The 27131-nt window shown below is 41.6% G+C and overlaps 1 protein-coding gene across 2 annotated transcripts; it reads right to left on the minus strand.

Moving 5' to 3' along the window:
- Positions 1-12351: 12351 nt before the first annotated feature.
- LOC147880570 (ultraviolet-B receptor UVR8-like) lies at positions 12352-17197 on the minus strand. Of its 2 annotated transcripts, XM_087370771.1 has the most exons (13): positions 17124-17197; positions 16626-16958; positions 16278-16422; positions 16132-16212; positions 16010-16042; positions 15864-15924; positions 15621-15736; positions 15314-15399; positions 15025-15226; positions 14775-14828; positions 12982-13092; positions 12835-12891; positions 12352-12736 (listed from the first exon to the last, which is right to left on the minus strand). In XM_087370771.1, exons 2-13 carry the CDS (start codon positions 16688-16690, stop codon positions 12512-12514), a joined length of 1236 nt encoding a protein of 411 aa, XP_087226897.1. In that variant the 5' UTR covers positions 16691-16958; positions 17124-17197; the 3' UTR covers positions 12352-12511. The 2 variants fall into 2 exon arrangements, with proteins under 2 accessions (XP_087226897.1, XP_087226896.1); XM_087370770.1 differs by lacking the exon at positions 17124-17197 and having other exon boundaries at positions 16626-17005.
- Positions 17198-27131: the final 9934 nt, after the last annotated feature.

The following is a 27131-nucleotide window of genomic DNA, read 5'->3' on the forward strand; positions in this document are numbered from 1 at the left end:
GTGAGAGATAAGGATGGGTGTTGTGATTAGACACCACTTTAAAAGCTCAAAGGCTTGGTCACATTCTTTTGTCCATAAGAATTCTACCAACAATTTGTAAAGTGGTATGCTAGCTATCATGGCATACGGTAAGATAAATCTTCTATAGTAGCTAGCATGTCCCATAAAGACCTATATACCTTTGGAATTTGTACGAGGAGGCAATTCCATGAGAATTTTGATTTTGTCCATGCCAGTTGCAATCCCATGTTGAGAAACAATATGTTTCAAAACAACTCTGTGGGTGACCATGAACTAACATTTTGTTGGATTTAGGGAGATGCCATAGTCTCTGCATTTGATTAGAACTACTTCAAGACATTTTAAATGGTCTTTCTTGTTCGAGTGGATGCACAAGTCATCCAAGAACACGTGTAGGAACTTATTCAGAAATGACTTGAAAGCGGTGAACATGACTCGCTAGAATGTGGCTAGGGCATTATAAAGGCCTAATGGCATGACTCTATAGGCAAATATACCCCATTCTATAGCAAATACTATTTTTGATTGGTCAGCGGGGGCAATTTGCACTTGGTTATAGCCACTGAAGCCATCCAAGAAGCTGTATATCTCTGATCCAGCCACCTTTTCTAACACTATTTCTGTTAAGGGTAGGGAATAGTGATCCCTGACTGTGGGCAGCATTCACATCCTTTAACTTAAAACATATCCTTAGCTTCTTATTGCATTTAGGCACGCTGACAATGGGTGAAGCCCAATCAGTGTGCTCTATCTCATAGATGAATCCTGCATCTAAGAGTTTTTCCAGTTCGTCATAGACCATGGTGCCATATTTTGGATTTGTTCGCCGATAAGGTCCACATTCCTTAGAGTGGGCACCTTACCTAAGGTATCATGTGTACTACCAATTCTGGTGAAATTCTCTTCATTTCCTTGTATGACCATGCTAGGCAGTCTCAGTATTCCATTAGGAGTTCTTTTAGCATTGTTTTCTCTTCTTGTGTGAGGTGTTTCCCAATGAATACCAATTTCTCTTCCTCCCCTTCAAGGGCGAGGTTTATTGTGTGAGTTTTGGCCGGTCCCTCATAGATTGGAGTCTCTCCAATGTTATTGGTTTCTCCTGGTCTTGGCATTGCTATGGATGGGCTATGGAAACTGGGTGATGTAGGATCATTAACCAATTTTTGAAGCTCTTGTGGACTTTCTTTCCATAAGTCTTATTATCAAGCTTCATCCACACATGTGGCTTAAACTTTTGAAACTTCTTACATTGGGAACTGTGGGGTAGCTTTTCCACTGGCAAAGTATTCCCAAGCAAGGGTTCATTTGCTGTGCATACTCCTTCAGGGTAACTTTTCCACTAGCAAAGTATACCCAAGCAAGGGTTCATTTGCTTTGCATACTCCTTCAAGTCCAATGGGAGACCATTCAAGAGGAGGTGGCTCAGATTTTGGGAGAGTTTTCTTGGTAAGATACAACTCTACAATCCTCGTTTGGACTCATTCGAACTCATTGAAGTGGTCGGCCTTGGCTTTGCGGCGGCGATGTTCTCCTTCGGTTTTCTTGTGGGATCTTCTGCTATTATGCAGCTTTGGAGTTTCCACTTTGGGAAGTTAAACGGCCATTAGGGCATGGAGAATGGCTAAATCATTGTCAAAGACATGGTCTTCTAATTGAGCATTTTCAGCCTCTGTTTCAAGGTCCCACGGAAAATTCGAGTCCTTATTGGAATGGATAGTTTCTTCAGGTTCACCATTCCATTCAAGGTCAACCATAAAGGATGGCAATTTTGGATCAATTGGTACTTCATGAGTGTGTGGAGGTTTTACCTGCATGACCTTAGCATCAATTTGCAAGCGAGAAGATGGGATCTAGTGTATGGTAGTTGTCAATGGTCACCAATGCTTGGATCCAATTGTTGACATTGCTTTGTGTATCGCCCGCTAAGGCATGCTGTTGCAAGGGGGCTGATTTTCTTGAGATCGTCGTTGAAGACTTTTCATCCAATGCTTTAGAACAATTGGTTTTATTGCTCCTATCCCCACATTGACTCTTACTGTGGTGTCACAATTTTGGATTGCCAATCTATCAGTTCCCTAATCATGGAGGACTAATGCTTCACGCAACCAAGGACGTCTAGATTTGATAAGATTTCTTGGGGAGATCCAAGATTGTGAATTGAAGAGTAAAGCGGACTCCTGCGACTTTTGTGGACCATTCCCAAGGGCTTTGTACATGAATCATCTAGAAGGCGTATGTTGAAATTAGCCTTTTGCATTGGTGGGAGACCCCATTCATTGTAGAGCTCCTTGGATAGGACATTCACACCTACTCCACCATCCACCATGGGTTGGACTTCATCATATGCTTTATGGATCAAAGGCATGGTAATGCTATGTATGTCATCTCTCCCACGATTAGCACAGGGATATCTTCGATGTCTTCCATATAGGGAGAGGGATTTGCTAGTTCAACCCATCCTTTGAAACTCTCCGAGAGTTTTGGACAATTTTGTATTTCGATGGAAATGGACACCGGGCAACTTAGAATGCTAGAGAGTGCAGCACCTTCAAGTTGGCATGGCGGCACATTATGTTGTGGATCTTGTTACTGGAGCAGAGGCTCAAGGACGGTGTCGATACTTGGTGGGGCCAAGTCAAGGATTGGATCTTGTGCTTGCTTCTCAACCTTGAATTGAGCTTGTTCTTTTACCCATTGTTGAAGTGCCTGAAATTGAGCCTTCTCCACTTTTGCATTAGGTATGGAGCTTCTTTTATTTGAGGCTCGGGGGCTGATATGGATGAGCTTGGTTGCTTATTGCTTGGCAGAGGTATAGACACTTGTGCTTTCTTTTGAAGAGGTTGTCTTGATTGAATTGGAATATTAGGGCCCTTGGTGGCCTCTTTTTGCTGGAGTGTAATTACATTCACAGGTTGTGATAATATGCTTGCCGGCCCTAGACTTTGATGGTCCACCCCAATAATGCCAATTGGGATGTCAGACTTAGTCTCATTTTGTTGTGGGACCTTATTTGTCATGGGACAATCCATGCAAGCATGGCCAATGCCACAATCTCTGTAGAGTTGTTGTAAAGTAGTGGGGCTACCATGATGAGGGCACTCTACGATCCGATGATTCTCTCCACAATCGTAGAGCTTGATTGTGCTCGATATGTGTTGATTTGCATAGACGGGTATTAACCCTTGTGCTCCTTTCACATAGTACATTGGTTACTCAGCTTCATACTTGAATTGCAAATCCACTTCCTCTGCTTGAAGTTGTTGTATTGGAATTGCCAGAGGAGCTGGATTTGGCGCTCTTGGCTATGGTTGTGGATTTGGATTCCTGATTAATTGTGGGACTTGGGTCCAGACAGGAACAGGATTCATCAGCCTCAGAGCTCGGGGTGCTTGTGCAAGTGCTAGTTGCCTATAAATTGGGATGGATGCCAGTTGGTATTGTTGAGGTCGAGATGGGTTGTTGCGCATGTTGAAGATGTAACTATTTTCATGATGCCCACCGACTACGTAGATGTGGCACCACAACCTTGGTAGTGTTCACCGTGTCATGCACAACCATCCAAAAACACGCTTTAAGGTGTGTTATTCCAACACGTAAGTAACCGATGGGCACAAAAATTTGTACACATGTCAATACCTCCTAGATTGAGGTATGTGCAAAGTATCATGCCCATTGAATATGGTTTCCATGGTTGATGATGCATTAAACCCTATTTTTCACCAAGCATCATGCGCAACTATTAAAACCCCACTCCAAGGTGTGTTATTCGAATGCAAACATATCCAATGGGCATGCTACTTTGCATGCATGTTAACCTCACCTAGGTTGAGGCACATGCCTTTTATCTCGTGAAGATGAAAGAATGGGATGTAGTATGGGCTGAGCATAAAGGTAAAGTCCTACGATAGGACAAGAAGAACTACACAATTAAGTGTTGGGAGAAGAACTCGTCCTTAAGGTTTGGAATGGTAGAGGAGTGAGCTCAGTAGGATGAGGAGGGAGGCACTACAGTTTAAAAAGGAAGGGTGCTTAGAAGTACCGTGCAAAAGATGTACAGAGAGCTAGTCACATAGGAAATGTGACCTTTGCAACATTTATCATAGAGCAAGAGATTTTCTGGGGTGAGAAGATTGGATCTAGAACATATACAACCATTGATTGGGTTCATCTAATAGGTTGTCCTAGTCTCCTACAACATAGGTGGTATCCTGGAAAGTAGTACAGGGGCAATGCCATTGCTCGTAGATGAGAAGCACGAAGAGAGGTGGCAATGCAAAATAGTATAGTTCATTCTCATGAGAGTTATTGCTTCTACCTCATAAGAGCTCCTTTGGACCTTCACACCATACTTTCATGGTGGCCACTTGCCATAATTTTACCTCTAGCTACAATTAATGAAGGGTCCTAGCATTATGTTGATGCACACTTGAAGGGAGAAGCAGAGAAGAGGGCACAAGCAGAACTAGAGAATTAAATTAGTGGCTTAGGAGACATGATGTGGTGGAGAATTAACTTTTTTGGTACCAATGTGGACCAAGATGATCCATGCTCTCTTGGATGGACTAGCATGATTGCGTCAGGCCCAATGGTTCCACATAAACTTGCACCTTGGCAACATCTTGCTTGATTTTACTCCAAATGGTGCATGTCATGTTGGAATCATTGATTGGGAAATGGCACAAGATATTTAAAAGAAGCTTAGAAAGGCTTTTTTTAAAAATGAAGCATCTCTGCATGATGAGAGTTTAGAAGATTGGCAAGAGCGTGCTCAAAGATATTGGCTTGCACCAGAGTTGTAGGTTTTTGTAAGAAAATGGAAATACAGTATGGAAATACAGTCTACAATTGGATATTTTTGCCCTTGGTTGGATTATCAACAAAATGGTGTGGTTTTTCTTTGATGCCCGTAAAGATTTCACTGTTAACCCTATGGGAACAAGGGCCAAAAGCATTATGAATCAGTTTCATATATGGAGGCAATGGAGTACTCACTGCCTTCCCCCCCTCCATATTGAAATGTTGCAATATTTTTGTAACATACTCCTTCTGTGAAAGCCAAAGGAGTTTCCTACTCCGATCACGCGTGATACCAAGAATATGACCTGCAAGTCCCAAATCCTTCATATCAAAGGCCTCATGCAACTTGGTCTTTAATGCATCTAGCTCATAAGTGTTCTTGCTAACCAATAGCATATCATCCACATATAGTGCCAGGATTATCAGGCTATTATCCTTAGCCCTTTTAGTGTAGAGGCAATGATCAATTTCAGTCCTTCTAAAACCCTGGGACCGAATGAAATCATCAAACTTCTGATACCATTCTCTAGGCGCTTGCTTAAGACCATAGAGACTCTTCTTCAGCTTGCAAACTAAATGCTCTTTGCCCTTTTCTTCAAAGCCTTCCGGATGCACCATGCAAATTTCCTCATGCAAATTCCCATGCAAGAAAGCTGTCTTGACATCCATCTGCATAAGCTCCATATCCTCTGATGCCACTAGTCCAAGCATGCATCTAAGTGTGGTCATCTTCACAACCGGAGAGAATATCTCCTCAAAGTCCACACCCTTCTCTTGCTTGAACCCTTTAGCGACCAAACGGGCCTTGTACCTAGGCACATCATCACCTGTGACCTTCATCTTGTAGACCCATTTACATGGCAATGCTTTCTTTCCATGTGGCAAAGAAACCAAGTCCCAAGTCTTATTCTTCATAAGTGAACTCATCTCTGATTACATAGCATACTCCCACTTGCATTGATCCTCGCGCATCATAGCCTCTCTGTAGCAAGACGGCTCTCCGCAATCAGTAAGCATTCTAAAGGGCATTTCAGCTTGCTGTCCCACCTGCATATCAGCCACATTTGGCTCATCATTTCCACCAATAGATGATCCATCATCTACCCTTGATTGTATACCTGTGGGAGTATTTGGTGGTACCATTTCTTGCACATTTGGTGCATGGACAGCTTGCTCTCTATCAACATATGCAGGTGGATTCACATCCTGGAAAGTGATTCTCCTCATTTCAACATCCCTCATGGGTGCCTTATGCATCTTCTTCTCATTGAAGACTACATCATGGCTGTGTATGATCTTCTTTGCTTCTGACGATAGCCCATCTCTCCACTTTCACCATAACCCAAAAAGATGCATTTCCTAGACTTAGAATCTAGCTTCTTTCGAAGCTCTTTTGGCACATGTGCATATGCCTCATACCCAAATATACGCAAATGAGAGTAAGACGGCTTCTTGCCACTCCATGCCTCTTCAGGAATACCACCATCCAAACTCTTACTAGGTGATATATTGATCACTTGCACTGCAGTCTTCATTGCCTTAGCCCAAAAACCACCAGAAAGACTTGCATATTGGAAAGCATGCATTGCAATCTTTCTTGAATGGTACGATTCATCTTTTTTGCAACTGGATTTTGCTCTGGAGTACGAGGGGATGTGAGCTCCCTCTTAATCCCACGTGTATCACAGAAATGATGAAAGTCATGAGAGAGATACTCTCCACCATTGTCAGTCCGTAGGTATTTAAGCGTTCTACCTGACTGATTCTCAACCAAGGCCAGCCATTTTTGAAATACTTAGAACACATCACTCTTCCGAGCTATAGCATAAGCCCACACTTTCCTAGTTGTATCATCAATGAATGTCACATAGTATTCAGCCTCGCCTAATGACCGTGTAGGGATGGGACTAAATATGTCTGAATGCACCAAATCAAGCTTTTCAAACTCTTTCTTTCCCCTTTTTTTATGGGCTGATTTAGTCTACTTCCCATAGAGATAGTGCTCACAAAATTCAAAATCAGAGAAACTCAAATGCGGTACATAACCCAAACGGCATAAGAGTTTCATTTCATTCTGGCTCATGTGCCCCAACCTGCAATGCCACAAAGAAATGCTTGGCTGCTCGGTTATTGCAACAACATGATCAAATACCCCTGATACATGTGAGGGATACAAAGTCCCACACTTGGCACCCCTGGCTAAAAGCATAGAGCCCTTCTGAATTTTTCAACTCTGAAAGCCAAAAGTGGTGTGAAAACCAGCATCATCTAGCTGACCCACTGAAATAAGACTCTTGGTCAACTTAGGCACATGTCTCACATGTTTCAAAATAAATACAGACCCATTTGTAAAGAAAACTTTATGTCACCTACTCCCACTATGTCACATGCATAGTCATTTCCAAGATGCACACAACCTGTCTTTCCACTATCATAAGTGGAGAACCATTCCCTATGGGGAGCAACATGGAATGGAGCACCAGAATCCAAAATTCAATCCTGGGAATATGCATCATCTGAAGTGATAAGCAACTCTGCATATAAACTAGACATGAAGAGAACGTCATTGTCACTATCATGTGTGAAATGGTTTGACCAACTTGGTAATCTTCGAGGGAGGATTAGCAAGGGAAGGGAAGAAGTTAGGTGTGAGGGGTTGGTAAGATTGCGACTGTTGGCTTAGTTGAAAGTGGTGAGAGGCATGAGCAAAGAGACAATGAAGGGAGTAGATGTTAGGCTAGAGCTCATGGAAGGTTAAGAGGGTGGTAGCAGCAAGGGTAAGTGAGGTAATGAGATTGGCATAGAGAGTTGTTATATCTGGGAAGGTAGATGTAAGATAGGCCATGTCATCCTCTAATACTTTCGTCCCATGATGCAAATAAAGCAAAATCCCAAATGCTAATGCCTGTAAGAGAGAATCACACCAAATACTAGGTGCACCCAAATGTGTATGCCACAAGAGACTGAAATATCACCAAAACTCAAAGCTCAAAGCATCAAAAGATGTAGCTGACTCATGTGCATGTACTATGCATCCATATGAGCAAATCTGGCCCAAAAGAAAATGCCAACTACAATGGCAATCCAAAATGCCAATAAGTGCCAAATGCCTCAAGCATAAGCACTGTCCATGGGCATATGCATCAATAATATCTCATCCAAGAGAGCATAACACTATCAATGCATCACCTGCAATGTGTCAAAGCTATCCCTCAGCATAAAATAGCATCCATGTGCAAAGTGTCCAAAAAATAGCATCCCACAAGGCAATCTGGGCCTATCAGCGCATCCAATAAGGATCGCAATGCATCCAAATGACCTATAAATCATCCACTGCAACCCAATGCACACCACGAATGAGTGCACATGGCTCAAACTGCAACCAGAGTGATCTGCATAAGGTATGCTTAAGAAATCATGGTCCCACGAAAAAGACCGCTACTGAAAATAGAACCTGAGATGTCTCAAAACATGGGTGCCATTGCATAATCGGACTCAACAAGAAAATCTGCAAATATCTCTCTTTTGCCAAAACTCTAAAATCCCAACCGATGAGTGAGAAATGAGAGTCAATACTTATCCACTACCATGTGGCATAAATCTAAGGTTTCAAAACCTTAGAATGAAAAATGTATAACAGAGAGACGAAATCGAATACATAGAGATCTATAACTCTGAAAATACTCCACCGAATCACGCAAGAACTGATAAGTAGGGATTTTTGAGCGTCCGAAACGTAATGGGACAGACGGTTTTGAAAACTGTGGTCTCAATCACTGGGTCCAACACATGGAATGAAAAAACGGTTTTGGAAACAGAGCTATTTGTAAACTCCACCGAAATGTGAATGATGAGCAACATAGAAGTTTTAGGACCTCCTGAGTCCACCGGAACTGACAGATCTGCAAATGATTGCTCTAAACTTGAGTTCCAACACCCGGACAAAAAAACGGAGAAACTGACACAATGAGTCAAAAATCCAATGGAATGATCCCAGATTCAAGAATGAAGGTGTTTCCAAGCTCCTGAAGTGAAGTGGACACCAAAAGCAAGCAATAGTTGCCTCTATAAGTCAATACAGAGTCTCTGTGATCGAACGGAACAGGGAAAAGCTCAAAAAATGACTCTCTTTGAAAACACTCAACAGGCTCTCAAAACCACTTCGCAAAGCCAAAGTGACTTTTCCAAGGTTCCTCCAAGGTCTCTACACACTTGGATGCAAGTAAAGTCACCCACAAAGTGTCCCACAGAGCTTCTCCTTCCTCCCACAGAGTTGCTGAGCTTCCAGGCATTCACGCACGCTCAACTAGATCACCCGGGCTCTGATACTAGTTGAGAGTGCTCTCAACGGAAGCAAGAACGGAAGAGGGAGAGAGAGAGACACAAAGCCACACAAGTTTTGGTGGGTGCAGGACACCCTAATCTTCTTTTTCATTCATTTATATATGTGTTTGAGTATTGTACATAACCGAGGTAAAGGCACAGTGACTTTTAGCCCCCACACTTAAGAGGTGTTTGGGTTTCTTGAGCCCTCCTTCATCCATGTGTCTTGATCTGCATTGTTGATGTACATCTCGCTTTTCAATAAGAAACTCTATATTTGAAAGGTTTATAGCTTTTCGCCCACGTATGAATATAGTGAAAGGTGGTGATTTATAGCTTTCCCCTCACTTATTAATAGACTTCGTTGCCGATCTTTTTATTCACAAAGTCTTTGCGCCAGGTCCACCGAGTACGTGCTCCAGGTACTTTCCTCTTGTCGCACTCAAGGTTGCCTTTCCTGCTATTATTTTGATGTTATTAACTGTCGACACTATTTCGCGTCTCTTTCAATTCCTTGAGCACCAAGCGTCTCTGCAAGCTCCTCCCAAAGGGCGGCCCTTCGTGTTGATTTCTTGAATCTATTCTCCATCTCTCCTCTCGGCTCACTGAAAAACTTCTACTGCTTCCTTACATGCGCTCTAAGCGCATCGCTTTCTTCTGCATTAACATCACCACCTGTGCTTGGGACATTGAAGGCTCCTTCTTTGTCGATGTGCTTCGCCGAAACATCCATGCTCCAATCGAATCGAGAATTCATGGTCGTGTGGAGCACGCCTATCACCTACATCGCTTGCTTCGATCTCAAAATCTTGCGGTCCTGTTTCATCCCATGCAACACCATGCCCAAAGCAGCTAGGTGAAGATCAAGTCTATCTCACAAGTGAAGCAACTACGTGTAACCTTTCACTGAAGATAGCCAAGTCACCTGAGAGAAGGCTATCGATGAACGATAGCATGATCATAGTCCTGCTAGGAATTAGTGTGGGATACGAACCCATCCATTGCAACTGTGAAGAAATCATCGCCTCACTGCCCGCCTACCGGAGATCTAGTTTTAAATCGCAGTAGAAGCACTTCTCGTGCTCTCTTCTTCTTGGGCGCCCAAGCTAGCCCAACTTTCATTGAATGCATCTCCACCGTGGGCGGGCAACTTGCAAGCATGTCCAAGGTCTTACTACTGTAAGGCATCTCAAGAGTCTGCTCCATCATCATTAGACTTGTCCTTCTTGGGTTTGCCACCGGTAAGCTTGCTTTTCCCTTTGCCTTTGCCCTTCTCTTGGGCAGTAAGGGCTTTCTCATCAATTGAGACTGCTGTCGAAGAACTTCTCCCGAGCCTCCTGCTGTAAGAGCAGTAGTACCAGCTCCTCAAAAGTTACTGGCGCCGCTCTCTGACCCGCAGTCATTGTGGTTACAAAGCCTTTATAGCTCCTCGGAAGCTTGCTAAGCAAAAGCCTAGCCAGTTGGCAATCTCCCTCCTTTATGGGTAAGAGCTACGCGAGAATTGGGTAGCCCTGGCACAGTTCACATCTGTAAACCATCTTGGTTTATCTCTAAGCTGGCAACATGCCGTTGATGATTGTACAGGACAAGTCTCCAAAGGAATACTGGGAATCTCAGAACGCTTCAAGTTTAAAAATGTAAAATCAAGTGAACGTCTTTCAAGAAGAGCACAAGCGTGCCACAGAATGCCTAGGTAAAGAAGAGGCGGTGAAGTCTGTGAGCTAGAATGTCCATAAGCCATGTTGTGTGGAAAAGGTCACAGGTGCGCCAAAATTCGTCGTTTGTGAGGGATGTGCTGACTCACCCCTAGCAGTGTCGATGTTTGATCCCTATGCGTGAGAGATATCTTGCCTGACAAGCCCGTTGTTCTACCATTGAAGCCAAATTTGAATTGGAGTCGAGCTCGTGAAGCATCGCCCAAGTCCGTTCATCGGACGTTTTGTACCATTGTAGCCAAATCTCAATTGGAGTACAGCATCAAGCGAGAGAGGAACCCTTTATGTAAAGTGGGTAAGCCATAGACGTGGAACAATACGTTACCCTAATCCGTGTTAGAATCTGGTATAGAATCAAGTCTTCGTTATTCGAGGAAGACAACAAGGAGGCTCTCCCATGAACAGTAAAGGCTTGCTCTGGAGAATCAAATTGAAGCTTGAAGAGGCCAAGGCCTAAAAGAATGTGAGAAGGTCAAGCTTGCTTGACGCAAGAAGGATGCTCATTGAAACAATTCAGCTGTTGCTTGAAAACGAAGAATCGTACTGCTATAGATTGGGGTGGAGTGATTTCCATCCAAATGCTCCAACAGAGGACCATTCCGCTGCAGTAAAAGGACGGTGAAAGAAAAAGGAAAGGGGAAAAAGAGAGGAAATTTGAAGATTAGAAGAAATAAGTTGGGAAGGACAAAACTAAGTAAGAAACCCAGCAAAGACTTAGAAACCCAGCAAAGAAGTCTGTCTTGAGCAAAATAGATGGGACCGCAAGGCAGATTTGAGTGAAGATTACAATGGTGGAAGTTAAGAGAGCAAAATGGCAATGATTGTAGGTACGAAATGACCACCCATGCTGTAGAACATAGATTGGTCAGCATCTTTAGATCTCGGGGACAATTTAAAGCCTACACTGGCATCCTCATTTGTTACGGAGGGTGTCTTGGACAACCTTAGACCAGCATGTTTGCTTTGCCTTTGTAAGATTTAGTTTTTTTCTTCTCTTTGTCTAGCTTGCCCTCAGGACACAACGGTCCAGTCATTGGAGATCAAACAGGATGCCCATCTTACATAGCTAGGACTCAGGAGGGTTGACATTGATGCCAGGCTTTGTTCCTGAAATGGGGCTTGTTGTATGGTTAGCATAGTTACTTTCAAAGGGTCTGCTCTCTACGTTTGAAGTCTGTAAACGTCTCCAATTCTCTTTTATGCAGATGATTGTTGCATTGTGCACAGATCGTCCCAAGCAACAGATGAATTTCACTGGTTTGGTCTCCACAGGGTGTGAGTTCATTTGGCACAGCTTGGGCGTTTTGTCGGTTCGAGTTTTCATTCTGTTTGATTTTGTCGAAATTGGCATGCAGCCATCCAAGAAATCTGACTATATAAGCTTGCATATTGAAAATTTTGGACTAGTCAAATTTTAACCCCAAGGCATGAAACAGTCTTTTGTAGGCAAGGATTCTTGTCAACCTGACATAATAGACACCGAGGAGAAAATAGTCATTGAATTGCCATTATTTGTGTAATAAACTAGGGTAAGAATGACCTCAACAAGGACAGAGACACATAACTCTCTTTTTTAATTACAACATAAAAACTTAAGCACGTGTAGCATTCATGACAGGATGCAAATAATACGTTCAGGCCTGTAGCCCTCCAGGCTACCAGGTTGCAAGAGCCAACGTGTGCCTTCCACCACATGCAATATGTTTTACACACCATGAACCTGATGCGTCCAACACATGCTCATCTCTGCTGTCATATGCTCTACCATTGGTTGCACTCACTCCTTTATTCTTAGGAGGAAGCATGACAGGAACGTCTACAGGATATCCAGTTGCAACTAGACCTTCGTATCCCAGACGGCCATTTTCAGCTCGTCCAAACTGTTTCAAGCGTAAGATGTGAGCATCAGCAGCACACAAAGTTATATCATAATCATTTTGTCAGAACCAACAGTATCCAGAAGGAAAACAAATCTTACAGAGAACATATGCCCATCAATCGACAAAGCTACTGAATGTGTCCCTCCACATGAAACCTGTAAAAGCCTCAAAATTTTTAATAAATTGAACGGGATCATCAAGCAACGTGTACTCTTTAATGCAAGTACTTGCAAATACTTTTTTACCTGTGTGATAGTTTCTCCTGCAAGCAGTTCGACTTTTTGAGGGACAAGTTTACTGCTCTTGTCTTCACCGAGGCCCAATCTTCCATGCTCACCCCTGCCCCATGCATACACCTGTCGTGCAAAGAACACAAATATAAATTTCAGTTTTTAAATCCGTCATCAGATAAATGACACAGCCAGTGACGTAGGCGTATAGGACGTTATGTAGGCTTCAATTCTGCCCAATGTAAAAGTGCACTTGATGAGGTAAAATTCAGTTCACAGAGACTGTGCACACAAGTGCATTCTTATTTCATTGATTTAGAATCTGCAAAACTAGAACACCGTGAAACCCAAAAGAAATAAGAATGACTACCATCTGCTTTGGGAAGAAAAATACAGCGTTACTTCATGTTCAGCAACAGATTTAGGATTGGCAGCTTCCAAGGCTTTACCTTGGTGTGCCCTTCTGAGAACAGAAACTGCTGACATGACAAGCCAGAATGTCCTGGTCAGCGACTGACTTCATCTTGACACCCAAATACTAATCTTCTGGACCCGAAATGTTGCAAGGATTTGTATTGTCCATGTATGACGACTAATGGTTTGGAATTGAATTTACATTTTAGAAGGTATTTTACTGCTTCATGGTATCAGCACTATTTCCAAGGTATTTTACTGCTCCATGGTATCTTGACACCGAAATACTAACCTTCTGGACCCGAAATGTTGCAAGGATTTGTATTTGTCCATGTATCACGACTAATGGTTTGGAATTGAATTTACATTTTGCAAGGTATTTTACGGCTCCATGGTATCAGCACTAGTGGTCTTGCATTCACGTAACTGCAAAGCTGAGTATCTTTCTACCAGGTAGAATGTTCTTTTGCACAGTTCTCACAGGGCTTACAACAATGACCGATTAGTCTAATGATTGATTAGCACCTGCAGTACCCCAAGCTTGGAGGATCTATGCATGCTATCCCAAACAAAATTTGGGCATATAAAATGGTCCACTTTTGGCGAGAGCAGCTCAATTGATCCCCACCAGCATAAAGGTTTGTCTTTCCCTGTAGGACAAACCACACATTGAGGATGCCAAGTTGAATGGTTGAATTCAAATTGTAGTTACTGAGTACACTGAAGCTGTAGCCCAACGTACAATGCTCCAAACTAAGCCGTGCTTTCAAAAGATCTCCTCTAGCTCTATGTTCTTCAGACCTAACTTCTCTCTATAGGACATTTTTTGCACCTGTTTCCCGAGTTAAGCCGGGCTATCCTAGGCTTCATCCCTTAATGCACTCCCATCCAGCTTTGGATATCTTCTTACTAAATATCCATCAAGACAGTGAGATACTACAACACTCCTAGAGAGCGGCAGCGTCACAGGCTTTGTGATTGACAGTTGTGGGCACTCCATTTTATGACAAGATCTCGAGGGACTCTTACCTGTCCTTCAGGTAATGACCACCTTCTGCCACTATACTTTGCGGAGTAGGTAGAATACATGGAGGGTCTCCTTGAGGCTTACCATCATACCTATTCTCAGCTTAGGTCGCTTTAATTTGAATTTCAAAAGGATATCATGATACCAAGGTTGAGTTTTAAATTATGTTAAAAAACCCTAGCAATCATAATTGTGCTCTAGGATTCCTTGCGTTTCTATGGCAGGCGGTGCTAGGAATACTAAGAAACAAGAGTGACAGCACCAATGTGCCTCGAAGAGAAGCATGTTTGGATGCACAATAATAAAGATGCTATACAATCCCTCTCATAAATATGCAGTAATTGCACCAATAGAGAGATCATATTACCTCCCCATCAGGAGTCAATGCCATGGAATGCCATCCCCCTGCTGCAATATCCACCTGTATGCCCAAGAAAAAACACATAAGATAAATTCAACCAAAATACTCCAAAAACAACTAGTACATCCAACTCAATATAGAATAGAACAATGCAGAGGTGTAATACATTCCAGTGCAGGCATGGATGTTAAGAGGGACAAAGAATAAGGTGATGGAAAATCATGCAATAGCACACAAACAGGGAGACGATGAAAACCATGAATAAGCCATCAAGGCCCTTGACTGCAATTGGAAGAGCTCGTGGCTGTGTGTCTCCAGTCCCTAATTGACCATATTCATTGTTTCCCCAGGCCCAAATTTCACCATGCTCCGGGAGAGCCAGGTTGTGGAAAGCACCGACAGCAATTAGCCTCACATGTTCCAGTCCTTGAACTCGGATGGGGGTGGAGATCTGTTTTCTGTAACCCATTCATACCTCTGACTTAGAGTTCGTAATGGCTGATAAGCCTTTTAATGATGAACCATCATAAAAAGTGGAGACTCACATATCACCAGGAGGCCAAGGTTGTCCCCAGGTCCAAACATGCCCATCATCTGTGAGCACCACTGAATGCGTGCCACCTGCTGCCACCTGCAAGGACTTGCAAGGAGGATTGTGGGAAACGACTCTATGAGGTCTAAGCCGAAGCCTGAAGCATGTTTTAGATGTTTCAGATCACTGCTAGCCAACATGGTACAGCAAGAAGAGTGTTGAAAAGCTACTTCGCACGAGCAAACAAAATCGCTGCAGCCAGTAAAGGCCCACTTCTGCTCCTTGATCTACTGAATACAATCAAAATAACGAAATCTCACCTGGCGGACACAGAGATGTGGTGCACAACGTTGAGGGATCGGTATATCTCGCCGCAGAACTTTGCTTTCTCCTTTCTGCTCCCGTTCTTCAGCACATTGTCCATATTCATTGCCACCTGCGTATCCAAAGGCCCTTGCAATTACAGAGCGTCAATAGATCAGATCGGGCCTGCCACTCGAACGTGCCACATGTCAAACCCTTCGACACGGTAGGCCTGCAAAGCGTCCTAGAAGAGAACCTACCCCAAGCGTATGCACATCCATTGGCATCCACGGCTAAACAATGCCAGCCACCAATAGCTGCCTGGAACAAAGAAGACTCTGCTGTGTGAAGATATGTTAGAGTAGAGGATAAAGAGTTATTCTGGTAACAAGTTACAACATCTTACCTGTACAATTTTCGCATTGGCCAACGCTGTCACCTGCATCACAGATCGAAGGCCTATAATTATACACCAAACAATGACATTGAGAAAAGACTATAATGACGACGTCCAGGCAATAGTCTCACCTGACTGGGCGTGCATTCTGTCTTACACTCTCGCGGCGGATGACCGAGAGTCCCACGTTGATTCCAACCCCAAGTAAAAATCTGTGTATATACACACGTTAGAAGAGTGAAGAAAAACGAGCTAGCAAAAATGCTAGGGAAAATACCTTTCCATCCTCGCAGATGGCCAACGAGTTTCTGCTGCCAGCCACCACCGACGTCATTTTATTGTCTCCCAATGCTTCAACCTCACATACCCGGGGTCTATCCTCAAGATCCCCGAGGCCAAGCTGACCGTCTTCTCCCGCTCCCCTGAACAAGCATACTCATATCAGGAGCAATCTCGTTACTGCTAGTCATGAAAACTGCGAATCAATGCGCAGTCGCAGGATTTGGTTTGGAGATGAGGTCGATGCCCATGCTCACATTATTGGATAACATTATATCTCTACTTTGATTATCTTAATTCATCTCTACTTGGATCACCTTGAGGCAGAAGCGGATCAGAGGATTACCAGGCAATGACAATATGGTCCTGCATGGAAGTCGGAGAGCTGTGATCAGGACTGTCACGAAGCATCTCAATCGAGATCGGAAGCCACCTCTACCGTGCAGAGGGAGTCAGGAAGCTAGGCATTGAAAAGTGAGAGGCCCGATCAATGTTTAAGACGATGAATTCGGATAGATTGGTAGAGGAGCTGGAAATGGGTAGAGGTCAAAACCCAGATCATTGACGCCAACGGTGGCAAAAGCTAATTGCAAACAAAAAACCATCGCCTTATCTGCGCACTCGAGTAACGTCCGAGGGGAAATTGAGCCGCGTTGGCGTCTACAACCAGTGAGCGCCGCTGTTTATGCAAGGAATCGGGGTGCGAGATGATTTGAGGAAAGCGCAGTGGACCGAAATGACAATCAATCAAGGATTGAAAATCAATCAGAGAGGGGGTGTGAGACCCACGAGGCACAAAATCTATACGCGCACTATACGAAAAAATCTTAGTGGCTGAAATTACCGTAGACACATGGGAAAAGGTTGTGCCAGCATATCCGCAAGATGGAAGGACATTCGATCATCATCCATCATCCATAACAACAAGACGGTGATCCATATCTGATCAGGGAGGAGCGACAATCGACAAAGTAAGCTCATTTGCTGACTATCAATGATCGCAACAGCGGCCGATGGTACAGCTGATTGAATTCTGATTAAATTATGGCCAGAAATGAAGATGGAAGTACACAGCGCCGCGATTGAATATATTGTACGATCCATCTCGGTTTCCCCTGAGTAATTTAGCTTCATCGATCTGTTGTTGTTGCAATTCGTCCGCTAAAATTTCAATCCAACCGATGCTGAGTCATGCGCGCAAAGAATCGTTGTAATTAGCTTCATCATCTGTTGTTAATGTTGTGATTCATTGGCTAAAATTTCAATCCAACCGATGTGAGTAATGCGCCCAAGAATCGTTGCTCCACTGCAACTGTCGCCACTAGCAGCTACCTTTGTTGCACCTCTTATATATATCATCACGATTCATCAGAACAATTATACTGATCAGATGCGGAGCTGGTCCGTGCCTACAAAGTTCGATTTCTCAGCTGCCGTGATCAGCTACTGCGCATGCGCACTAACGAAGAAGGATCGAGGGAGGCAAATGTGAGGATCAATCGTGACTCCCTCGATTATCGAACCGTATATTGCGCCCAAGAATCGTTGCGCAACTACAACAACTGTAGCCACTAGCTGCCTTTGTTGCATCCACTCTGTGATCATGTACTGCCATCCGTGCCTACAAGGTGATCGTCGAATAATTATTTGGCTCCCTGGATTCTTCTTCAATTTTAGCGGCCGATTGGCTTCCTGATCGATCCTTCTTCATGATTTGTGGCATGAGCAGCTCGCGGCTGAGATTAAATAGAACGTTAATGCACTAGGCACGTATTGGTTTCATATAATTAATCGCGGTGATCGGATGTGACTCCCTCGATTCTTCTTCATTAGTGGCAGTAGCTGATCACGGGCAGTTGCTCACGGCTGAGAAATCTAACGTTGCAGGCTGCTATACATAATTATGCTGATTATGAAGTTACATAATTTCTGGTGATCATAGACGACCGAGGTGCTGCAACAAAGTTCGCTATACAACTAATTAGTTACATAATTATGCTACAATCCATTATTGATTCTTTTAAAGCACTTTCTGATTTGAATACATTATATTCGGAAATTTCCAAAACCGTCCAACCTAGAGATACACTTTCATAAAGTTGGGAGATTTTCACACACTTTACAACTGTATTTGCAAAATCACTCCAAGTTTACCCTTTATGCCAAATTCTTCATACCAAAAGGTGCTAGGGACACCGTGTGTGTGTGGGGGGCGGGGGTTGACTATCACGTTCATTCAATAGAATGATATTTCTAAATACGGTCTTTGTAAAAATATATTTGGAGGGATATCATAAAAAAAACATTTTGGAAAAAAGTTAAAGAAAAAGAGTGTCTTTTAATCATGCAATGTTCATAGGTAAGGGATCTAAATTATAGCCCTTGAACTCACTTATTTCTTATATATATAGTGACTATCCCACGCAAAAGTTTCATTAATGGCACCATCAGCTCCAACAGAAACAAAGCTCGCTCCCTCTCTCTCTCTCTCTCTCTCTATGTGTGTGTGTGTGTATGTGTGTGAACGTAAACCCAAATAACTTTTTGAGGGGAGAGAGTGGATTTAAACCAAATTGTAATCTTTAATGACATGGAAACTTCCCAAACCAAAAATTATGCAAGTATGTACTTGGATCCCGTTGAATGGGTGCATTTCTAGAAAAATTTGCAAAAATGGTATGCTCAAGAGAGAATATTTAAATCCCTCCTTACATATGGGTCCTACATTTCTTTCCATTTATTAAAAAATACTTTTTAAATATGTAAATTGAAAAACCAATTCTGTATGTATACTTATGTGAATTACTAGATTAAAGAGTCGTTTATATTAGCCCCACATCCTATGGTTACATAGTTTTAGGTGCATCCTTTGGGATAAGACCTAATCCCATGTCCACTAATAAATCACAATATTCTAGGACTATCCACAATATTTCATACTTGACATATTTGATTCAATTCTTTTATGTTTAATGTAAGATTTAGCTCAAAAGAGTTATGTTGTAGCATACAAATAGCTTTGAGAAAATATAAAAGTAAATCCTTTGGGATCACATTGGATAGAGTGTTTACATCCTCATCACATCATTATGAATAGCTAAATCATATGTTACATAAAGTCTAGACAGGGATTTGCAAGAGATTTAAATCAGTTGGTTTAAATTGGTAGTTTAGATAAAAATCTTGATTTAAAACCAATATTCATTATGATCAATTATTGTGCGAGAACCTAAAAATACTTCATGGTATTGTTTATTTGGATATCATGTGGTGTATAATATACTGTGCAATATTATTAGATTATCATGTGGTGTACAATATACTGTGCAATATTATTAGATTATCAGTACAATATACTGTGCAATATTATTAGATTATCATGTGGTGTACACATTAGGGGAGAATTGGGGTCTCCAAAGGACCCCCAATTAGTGTTTCCTAATTTCAAGGGATTAGTGAGGTATTTGAGGTGTACCAATGGGAGTGCTCCTTTTTGTGGGGCAATGCCATGTTGAGGCGGAGGGTGGGCAGACCTACAAACAGCCCCTATTGGCTACTCCTCTTACATCAGGGACCACTCAAACCATCCCCTCCCCTCGGGGGGGTCACTTGTCATATGTAACCCTATCACGTGAGTTCAACAGATGGGTTTTTATTAATTCAATTACTTACAGAATTATATATACATAAGGAAGTAATTTAATACCCAAAGGTTAATATACACAAGGGCATTTTATATTAAAAATTATCTAGAAGCTTGCAACATGTGACATGGATATTTGCGTAGAGTGGCTTATGTCATGGGACATTTTGAAATGCTAGTACTGGCATTTTTCTTTTGAAATGAGTAAGCGCTCCTCTTGCATTTTCTTGAATTCTAGAGAATTCTAAAAATCTTTTCTCTCTTTATTGCTCTTTTTGGCCTTTGCATTAGGATGAGATAAGGATACTATGCTTTCTTGAATTCTAGAGAATTATAAAAACCTTTTCTCTCTTTATTGCTCTTTTTGGCCTTTGCATTAGGATAAGATTATGATGCTATAATCTTCTCTCTTTTTTGGCCTTTTCATTAGGATGAGATTAGAATGCTTGAATTTATTTTTTGCAGTTTTTAAATCTTGTCATTCTCTTTTTTTTTCTTTCTATCCACAGAGGGATTGCATTGAATCAATGGTGGAGGAGTATTTTTGAAGTTGATGCCTCTTGTACTTGATTTTCTTAAGTTCTACTCAGTCTATTTAGCACTGCCTTTGTAAATATCCTTCTGGCTCTCAAACAATTGATCTATTAAAAAAAAAACGATAGATAGTGGAGAGCCACTCGTATAATTAAATCCATTGGATAAAACCTATGAGAGTAAAGAAGTAAGGTATTTATTTTTAGATAGCCCTATTCAAAAGGATTCTCCCACTTGGGAAAATATAGTATCCATATAGCAACAAGGGATCAAAAGCAAAATGAGAATTTGTCATTGAGTGAGAATCCCATTATGCTTGAGGGTTTTTCATGCACTTGTGCCTAGAGTTATAGATTAGCAAGTACCATGAGCATCACTACCAGTGAGAGTTTGAACTAGAATATGGTAAACATGATGAATTCAAAGTAAATGAAAGAATAAAACTATTTCTAGGTTAGGAGAACATAAGCCCTTGTGTCTGCTACATTGAGAGCTAAAGAAAGCTCTTATGTATGGTATCTTCAAAGATTAAAGAAGACCCTTTCTAGCTTCTTTAGACCGTATCTTTTCTTGAGGTATTATATACGCTATATAATGCCTAGAAATGTCATCTTGTTGTTTGCAGCATATGCTACACAATGCCTAAAAATGCCTAGAAATGGCATCTTGTTGTTTGCGGCATCTAGTGGTGGATTAGTTATTAGAAGGACAATGCTAAAATTTCCCCAAGTTGTCATGGATGTGGTTGTACATAGGTGTTAGCATGGCGTTGGAGCATAGGTCCTAAATGCAGTTATATTATAGTCATACATCCGATTAACACAATGTACAGTACTCGTACAGTAATAATGAAACCTAGCATAATTTAACAAGAAGTAGCTAACCTAATGTACACAGGGTTGAGGGGGGCACAAGGAAACCCGTTGAGCCACCTCCCTTTCACCATAGCTAGGAGTCTTGGTGGATAAGAGGGCAACCACATGGCTAGGCGAGTTGAAGCAATGGATGAGTAGAGGTCAGTGTAAGGCAAAGAGAAAATGCTCACCAGGAGGGCTACTATTTCCACAAGGCAAGGGGAGGCACAAGGTGTTGCTAGGAGGACTAGGAGAGAGTGGGGCAAAGGAGGCCAAGGGGCATCCACCATGGTTATATGCCTATGAAAGGGAAAAATAATTTTCACAAATATTTAGTGTGCGTGGAAACTATGGATTCCACCCATTACAAGCTATGGATCTTATGGGTTGGAATCTATATTTGCTAAATGCCTACATCTCCATTCTCTTCCCTCTATTGTCTCTACACCAATGACAATGCGACTCTTGTGTTCAGAATCTATTTGGCATCATTGGTCACGAAGTTTCATTTCTTTAGCTAGGCCCTAGCATCCATTGCTCTACAAGAGACCTTTGTCTCCACCTGCCCTACTCCTCCCTTTCCTCCTCTTTTGTAGTGTGCCTCGTCCCCGTTGGCATAGAGCAACCTTATCTAAATCTTGCTAAATCTTACTGCCAAAATTTAGGAGGGGATTTCAAAAGCAGCGGCCCATTAAAGGGCCATTAATCTTCTTCCATCTTCCTCGCCATCCTCCACGATCCCCTCTTGCTAAATCAACACCCTCCACTTCTTCCTCTTTGAACGTTGATGAGCATGCAACGCTTTACATCCCTCGATTCATGCTTCTCCTCAATTCGAGCTTCTTCTTGATTAGAGCACAGCAAAAGGGGCCTTTCCACCTCCGCCATAGCCAGCATATCTCGAGCTCTCGGTCCAATCTATAGCAATTGGCCTCTATCCGACTATGGATGAAAGAGGGACTTCTAACCAAGAACCTGACCTGACGAAAAGGAGCTATGGTGAATTTTGGTACCAATACTCGGCGAGGCATTTCGTTGTTTCTTCTACTCTTGATCGCATCCCCATTCCCTATAGCTACGGATCGCGATGAAGTTCTTTCCTAGGCCGTCCTCGAGCTCACGGATTCCACCTTTGATGCTGCTATTTTTTTTCTTGTAGATAGGCGGGTCCTTCTTGGCGCCCATAATGTCGATCTCCTCAACATGGGCATGATGGGCTTCTAGCTTCTCTCAAATTCAGGCATGATGGCGGTGGAAATTCCATTCTGAAACCCCCTAGGATGAGCCAGGTGAGGCACTACTATGCGCAGGTTTTCCGTCGTTGGCCTATTCTAATCCTTCTGATAACTCTGACTTTGATGCTTGTCTCATAAGACCAAAGTATCTGCACTAGGCATACCGTAGACAAAAAAGAGATGTAGCAGGAAAGAACATGAGAGTATAGTTGTAGAAATATTTCTTGTCGAACACGCTGGGAAGGGCTTCGTATGGCCTACGCTAACTCTTTTCTTCTGCTGATAATCGAAATTTGTATACAAATCTCTACTGTTGCAAAGCTAGTCCTGATGCTTGTACATTGGCATCGTCTTCTCCTCCCTCGTCTTCTTCAAGTTCTGGTTGATCAGCACAGATCTAAAAGCGATCCTTCTACCTTGTGACTACTAACTCCTTGTAACTAACTACCTTGTAGCTCCCATCGGCAACCAAGAAGTGGAAGGGCTTCAAGATGAAAGCTGCAAAAGGCCTGCTACCCTACATATGAAGCAAGGGGATTTCTAGGATATCGTCAGGCTACGAGCGAGTAAATAGTAATCATAGTTTGGGTTTGTACGCAAGAGCGACCAAATTGTGTCAACATCAAGTAGCAGGAGAACCAAGATGAATCACAATTCAGCTAGGAGAGGATTTACTGTTTGTTGTGTTTTGCTATTCAGCCTCCTCTTTTGCTATAGGGTTCATGCAGGCTCCACATTGCTCTAGGCTATTCAAAGCTCATGAGATCGTTGTTGAGTTCCATGTGGGGCCTGGCCTTTTGGTGTTCAAATTTTTGCCTCTGACTCGGGACAAAATGGCACTCTTGAGAGTTGCAAGCATTGAACCACCCATCCTCGGAAATCTGTAGACTAGGCTCAACAAAGAGAAGGGCAAGCCCTATGCTGCCTTCTTCTGTCTCTTTATCCCCCCCCCTTTGCCCTTCTTTCTTCCCTCCCTTACGCTTTCTCCTTCCCCTTTACCTTACATAAGCTCTCTAATAAGTTTGTTCATAAGGCACTGCGTCTCGAAAAGGCAGTTTTGGGAACGACTCAATTGGAGTTTATAGCTTGCCTTCTACTAAGAGAATTTCTATTAATTGTCCCTTGGATTTGTGCAGGTCACCAAGGAGACTCTCTATTCCCTTTGTGCCTGGTTAGCAATCCAAAATCAAAACTATAATTGAAATAAAGGTATGATAGCTTTTCTTTCTCTGCTCAATAACCCATCTGTTGGCAAATTTTCGATAAGTTGATAAGCTTTTTGGGGGGGGGGGGGGGGGTTTCTTCTTCACGTATGTTCGATGTAGTGTCGTCTTTTCATATAGTATGTCAATGTCATAACTTCTTTATTCTTGATATTACATGACTATTAGATATCAACGTAGTGTCGTATTTAGCCTTTCGACATAATAAGTCGATCATCTGATTTGTAATGTAATATTTGAGTCAATTACTTGGGCCATGCATTTGCATCGTGCTTATCTTTCCGCATTGGATCGTATTACTCGATTATATGTGCCGTTAAGTAAGTAAGTCTACATTTCGACATTTGGTTGTAATATTCAACCTTTGATGTCGTTACAAGGACTCCTTCTCATTGTTTTGAAACTAGCTCGACACTTGGTCGTATCATTCGATTGTATGTGTCGTCTCTCAACCTTAGAAGAGTAATAGAATTCAACACTTTGTCGTTTATTCGACTTTTGGTGTTGTTTCTTAGATATATAATTTATAAAATAAGTAGACTTCGACACTAGGTCGTTTATTCGGCTTTCAGTGTTGTTGTAGCTTATTTCATAAAATAAATGTTTAAACTTCGACACACAGTCATTTATTTGGCTTTCAGTGTCGTTGTAGGTTATCAGTGTTGTATGATAGTTTCGGCTTCAACACTTGGTCGTTTATTCGACTTTTGATGTTGTTGTCCTTTTTGGAAATATTTTGTGTAGAATATAGGGGACCATTGCATAAATGCTAGTGTGTAGAGGTTGTAAACTTTCCAATAAATATACATCTGAGATTCATGCTCATACATCTAAGCTAACAATGCTAGAGCCAATGATATTTGTGTCTTTGATTCATGCCTATCCATGGGGTCTTTGAAAGCTGCTTATGTATAAGGATTCTAAGTTAAATCTTATTTTTAATCAGTTGTGGGTCATCAACCATTGGATATTATTTGAAATACTCTTCCAATGTTGATTATCTAGTGTCTAACACACACTTCTCCACACACTCAAATGGTAGGCCCATGTAAGCATGATGCAAATTTCATAAGAATGGAGTTCATTGTGTTCTTTATTGTAATTAACTTTGTGTTCATTGATTATTTAAAATATGAATATATTTTAGATTCTCTCTCAATACTTGGTTTTTTCATGCATGTTTTGCTAGAAATCCTTTTGTGAAAAGATGCAAGCAGAGCAAAGGAAAAATTGGCTCAAAGTCATTAGGCGGCATCTTTGTATAGGGATAAGTAAGATGAGCAAGGAGCAAATAAGAGCCATAACTAGCAATGCAATACGGATAGAGTGTTTCTACAATGAGGTCATAGCCAACACAATGGGAGAGATGCTGCCCAAGAGTGAAATGAATGAAGGTGGAGTACGTCACATGATCAACAGCATCATAGTAAATATGAAGAAATGTGCAGAAGACTTGCGAGATGACTTGCCTCCTAATATTGACATGGAAAAATTAGGTTTTTGGGATTTGAAGTGGAAAGAGGAGAAGGGTAGAAGCAAGAGGGCAAAAGACATAGATTCACATTTCACTATTTCGAAGAGAGTGCAATATGAGCAATCAAAACAAGTAAGAGGGCAAAAGACATAGATTCACATTTCACTATTTCGAAGAGAGTGCGATATGAGCAATCAAAACATTCATGTGATCCAACTTCTGAGGCATGGTTAGCTATTAACGGTAGTCGCGGGGATGCTTCTCACAAAGCACATTCATTTAGGAATGGTGATTATTCAATTGTGTTAGGTATCCCCCATGAGGCTATAGAGGAGGGTGAGAATCTTGGTGCTGGCTCATTTGGAGTATGCTTCAAAGTCACTTTTAATGGCATCTCTTTCTTTCCTCGAAGTATTACTTATGCGGCGAAGCGCTACAAAGGGAACATATCTCACACCTTAAAGTCATTTGACAAAGAGTATGGAATGCAAATATTACATCCAGGTATTGTCAGATGCATAGGATTTACGGGAAGCTTACCTTGGATCAACATTTTTCCATACTTCAATGGAGGGAGTATTGGAGACATGATGATGTAGCTACCCTTTGAGAAAGGGACTTTCAGAAAGCAAGTGTTATGCTTGAAAGGCAATGGAGTCACTAGGAGAGAACCAGATCCAATACTAAGTGATGTACAGCTTACGAGATTAAAGGCATTTGTGGAAGCTACCCCAGACATCATACACGCATTGGTTGATGCATTAGCAGCTGTACACCAAGAAGGCATTATACATTGTGATCTACACCCTTTCAATGTCATGCTAGATTTTACCAAGAATCATAGTCCATGGGTTGGCATCATTGATTGGGGATTGCTGCTTCGATACAGTGAATCAAGAGAAGCTATTAATTTTGTGAAGCATACTTCAGATATGGATGATGTGACTTATAAGATCAAGAAGAGTACAGCCTCGGGGGGGTCACTCATCATATGTAACCCTATCACGTGAGTTCAACAGAAGGATTTTTTTAATTTCTAAAATTTACAGAAATAAATATACATAAGGGACTATTTTAAATAGTTTTGGAAAAAATTCACAGATTTGTATAGAAAAGGGGTACATTTTATTAATGAAATTTTTTACAGATAAGGGACTTTAAATATAGGCCTTGAACGCACGTGATATAGAGGGTTTATACATAGTGACCCCCCTGAGAGTACAGCAATAAGACAAAATCGACTCCGGCCTTGGCAAGCTCCAGATGAGAACACCAATGCTTACAATAAATAATTAGATGTGTTTGCCATGGGATACCTGATTAAAGAGGTTATTAATTTTTATAAGGAGTGTAAGGAATACTACTTCAAAGAGGATTACACAAAACAGTCAGCATGGAGTGGCAAGTTGCGGTAGATTTATTTCAATGCAACTAACTATATGTTTGTGGAAAAACAAAATAGAATGACACTGGCCGAGATGAATAATTAACTAACAAGATTTAACACTCAACCCCATGCCTGTTTGCGGCCTGCAGTTGAGATGATGCCTCAGTTTTATTGATCCGATTTTATTATAAAGCTACTCTTGGACAATTATGTTTATAAACTATAATGTTACTCTTTCAATGCATTTTGAATACTAGTATATGCATCTATACTATTTGAATTTAATAAAGTATTATAATATATATTTTTTTTTAATTCTCAAATTTTTATCTTCGTGCTGTAACTTCTTGCATTTTGAATACTAGTATATGTGTTTGTAGTATTTGAATTTAATAAAGTGTAAAGTGTCTTAGAATGTATTTTTATTTTTTTTCAAAATTTTATATTTGTGTATTAGAATTGTGTATTAATTTGGGAAGAGTTTGTGTTTATTATGGTTAAA

This window comes from Dipteris shenzhenensis, chromosome 32 (assembly GCF_047967505.1).
Source record: "Dipteris shenzhenensis isolate YYH24624 ecotype China chromosome 32, Dip_SZ_1.0, whole genome shotgun sequence".
Lineage (NCBI taxonomy): Eukaryota > Viridiplantae > Streptophyta > Polypodiopsida > Gleicheniales > Dipteridaceae > Dipteris > Dipteris shenzhenensis.

Bases quoted from the DNA above. Each gene is read 5' to 3' on its own strand.
- LOC147880570 (XM_087370771.1), bottom strand. From the start codon at position 16,690: ATGCTTCGTGACAGTCCTGATCACAGCTCTCCGACTTCCATGCAGGAC. The intron at 16,423-16,625 runs GTAATCCTCTGA...ATGCTTGTTCAG, and splicing joins GACCATATTGTCATTGCCTG to GGGAGCGGGAGAAGACGGTC. The intron at 15,400-15,620 runs GTGAGATTTCGT...AAGTCCTTGCAG, and splicing joins CACATCTCTGTGTCCGCCAG to GTGGCAGCAGGTGGCACGCA.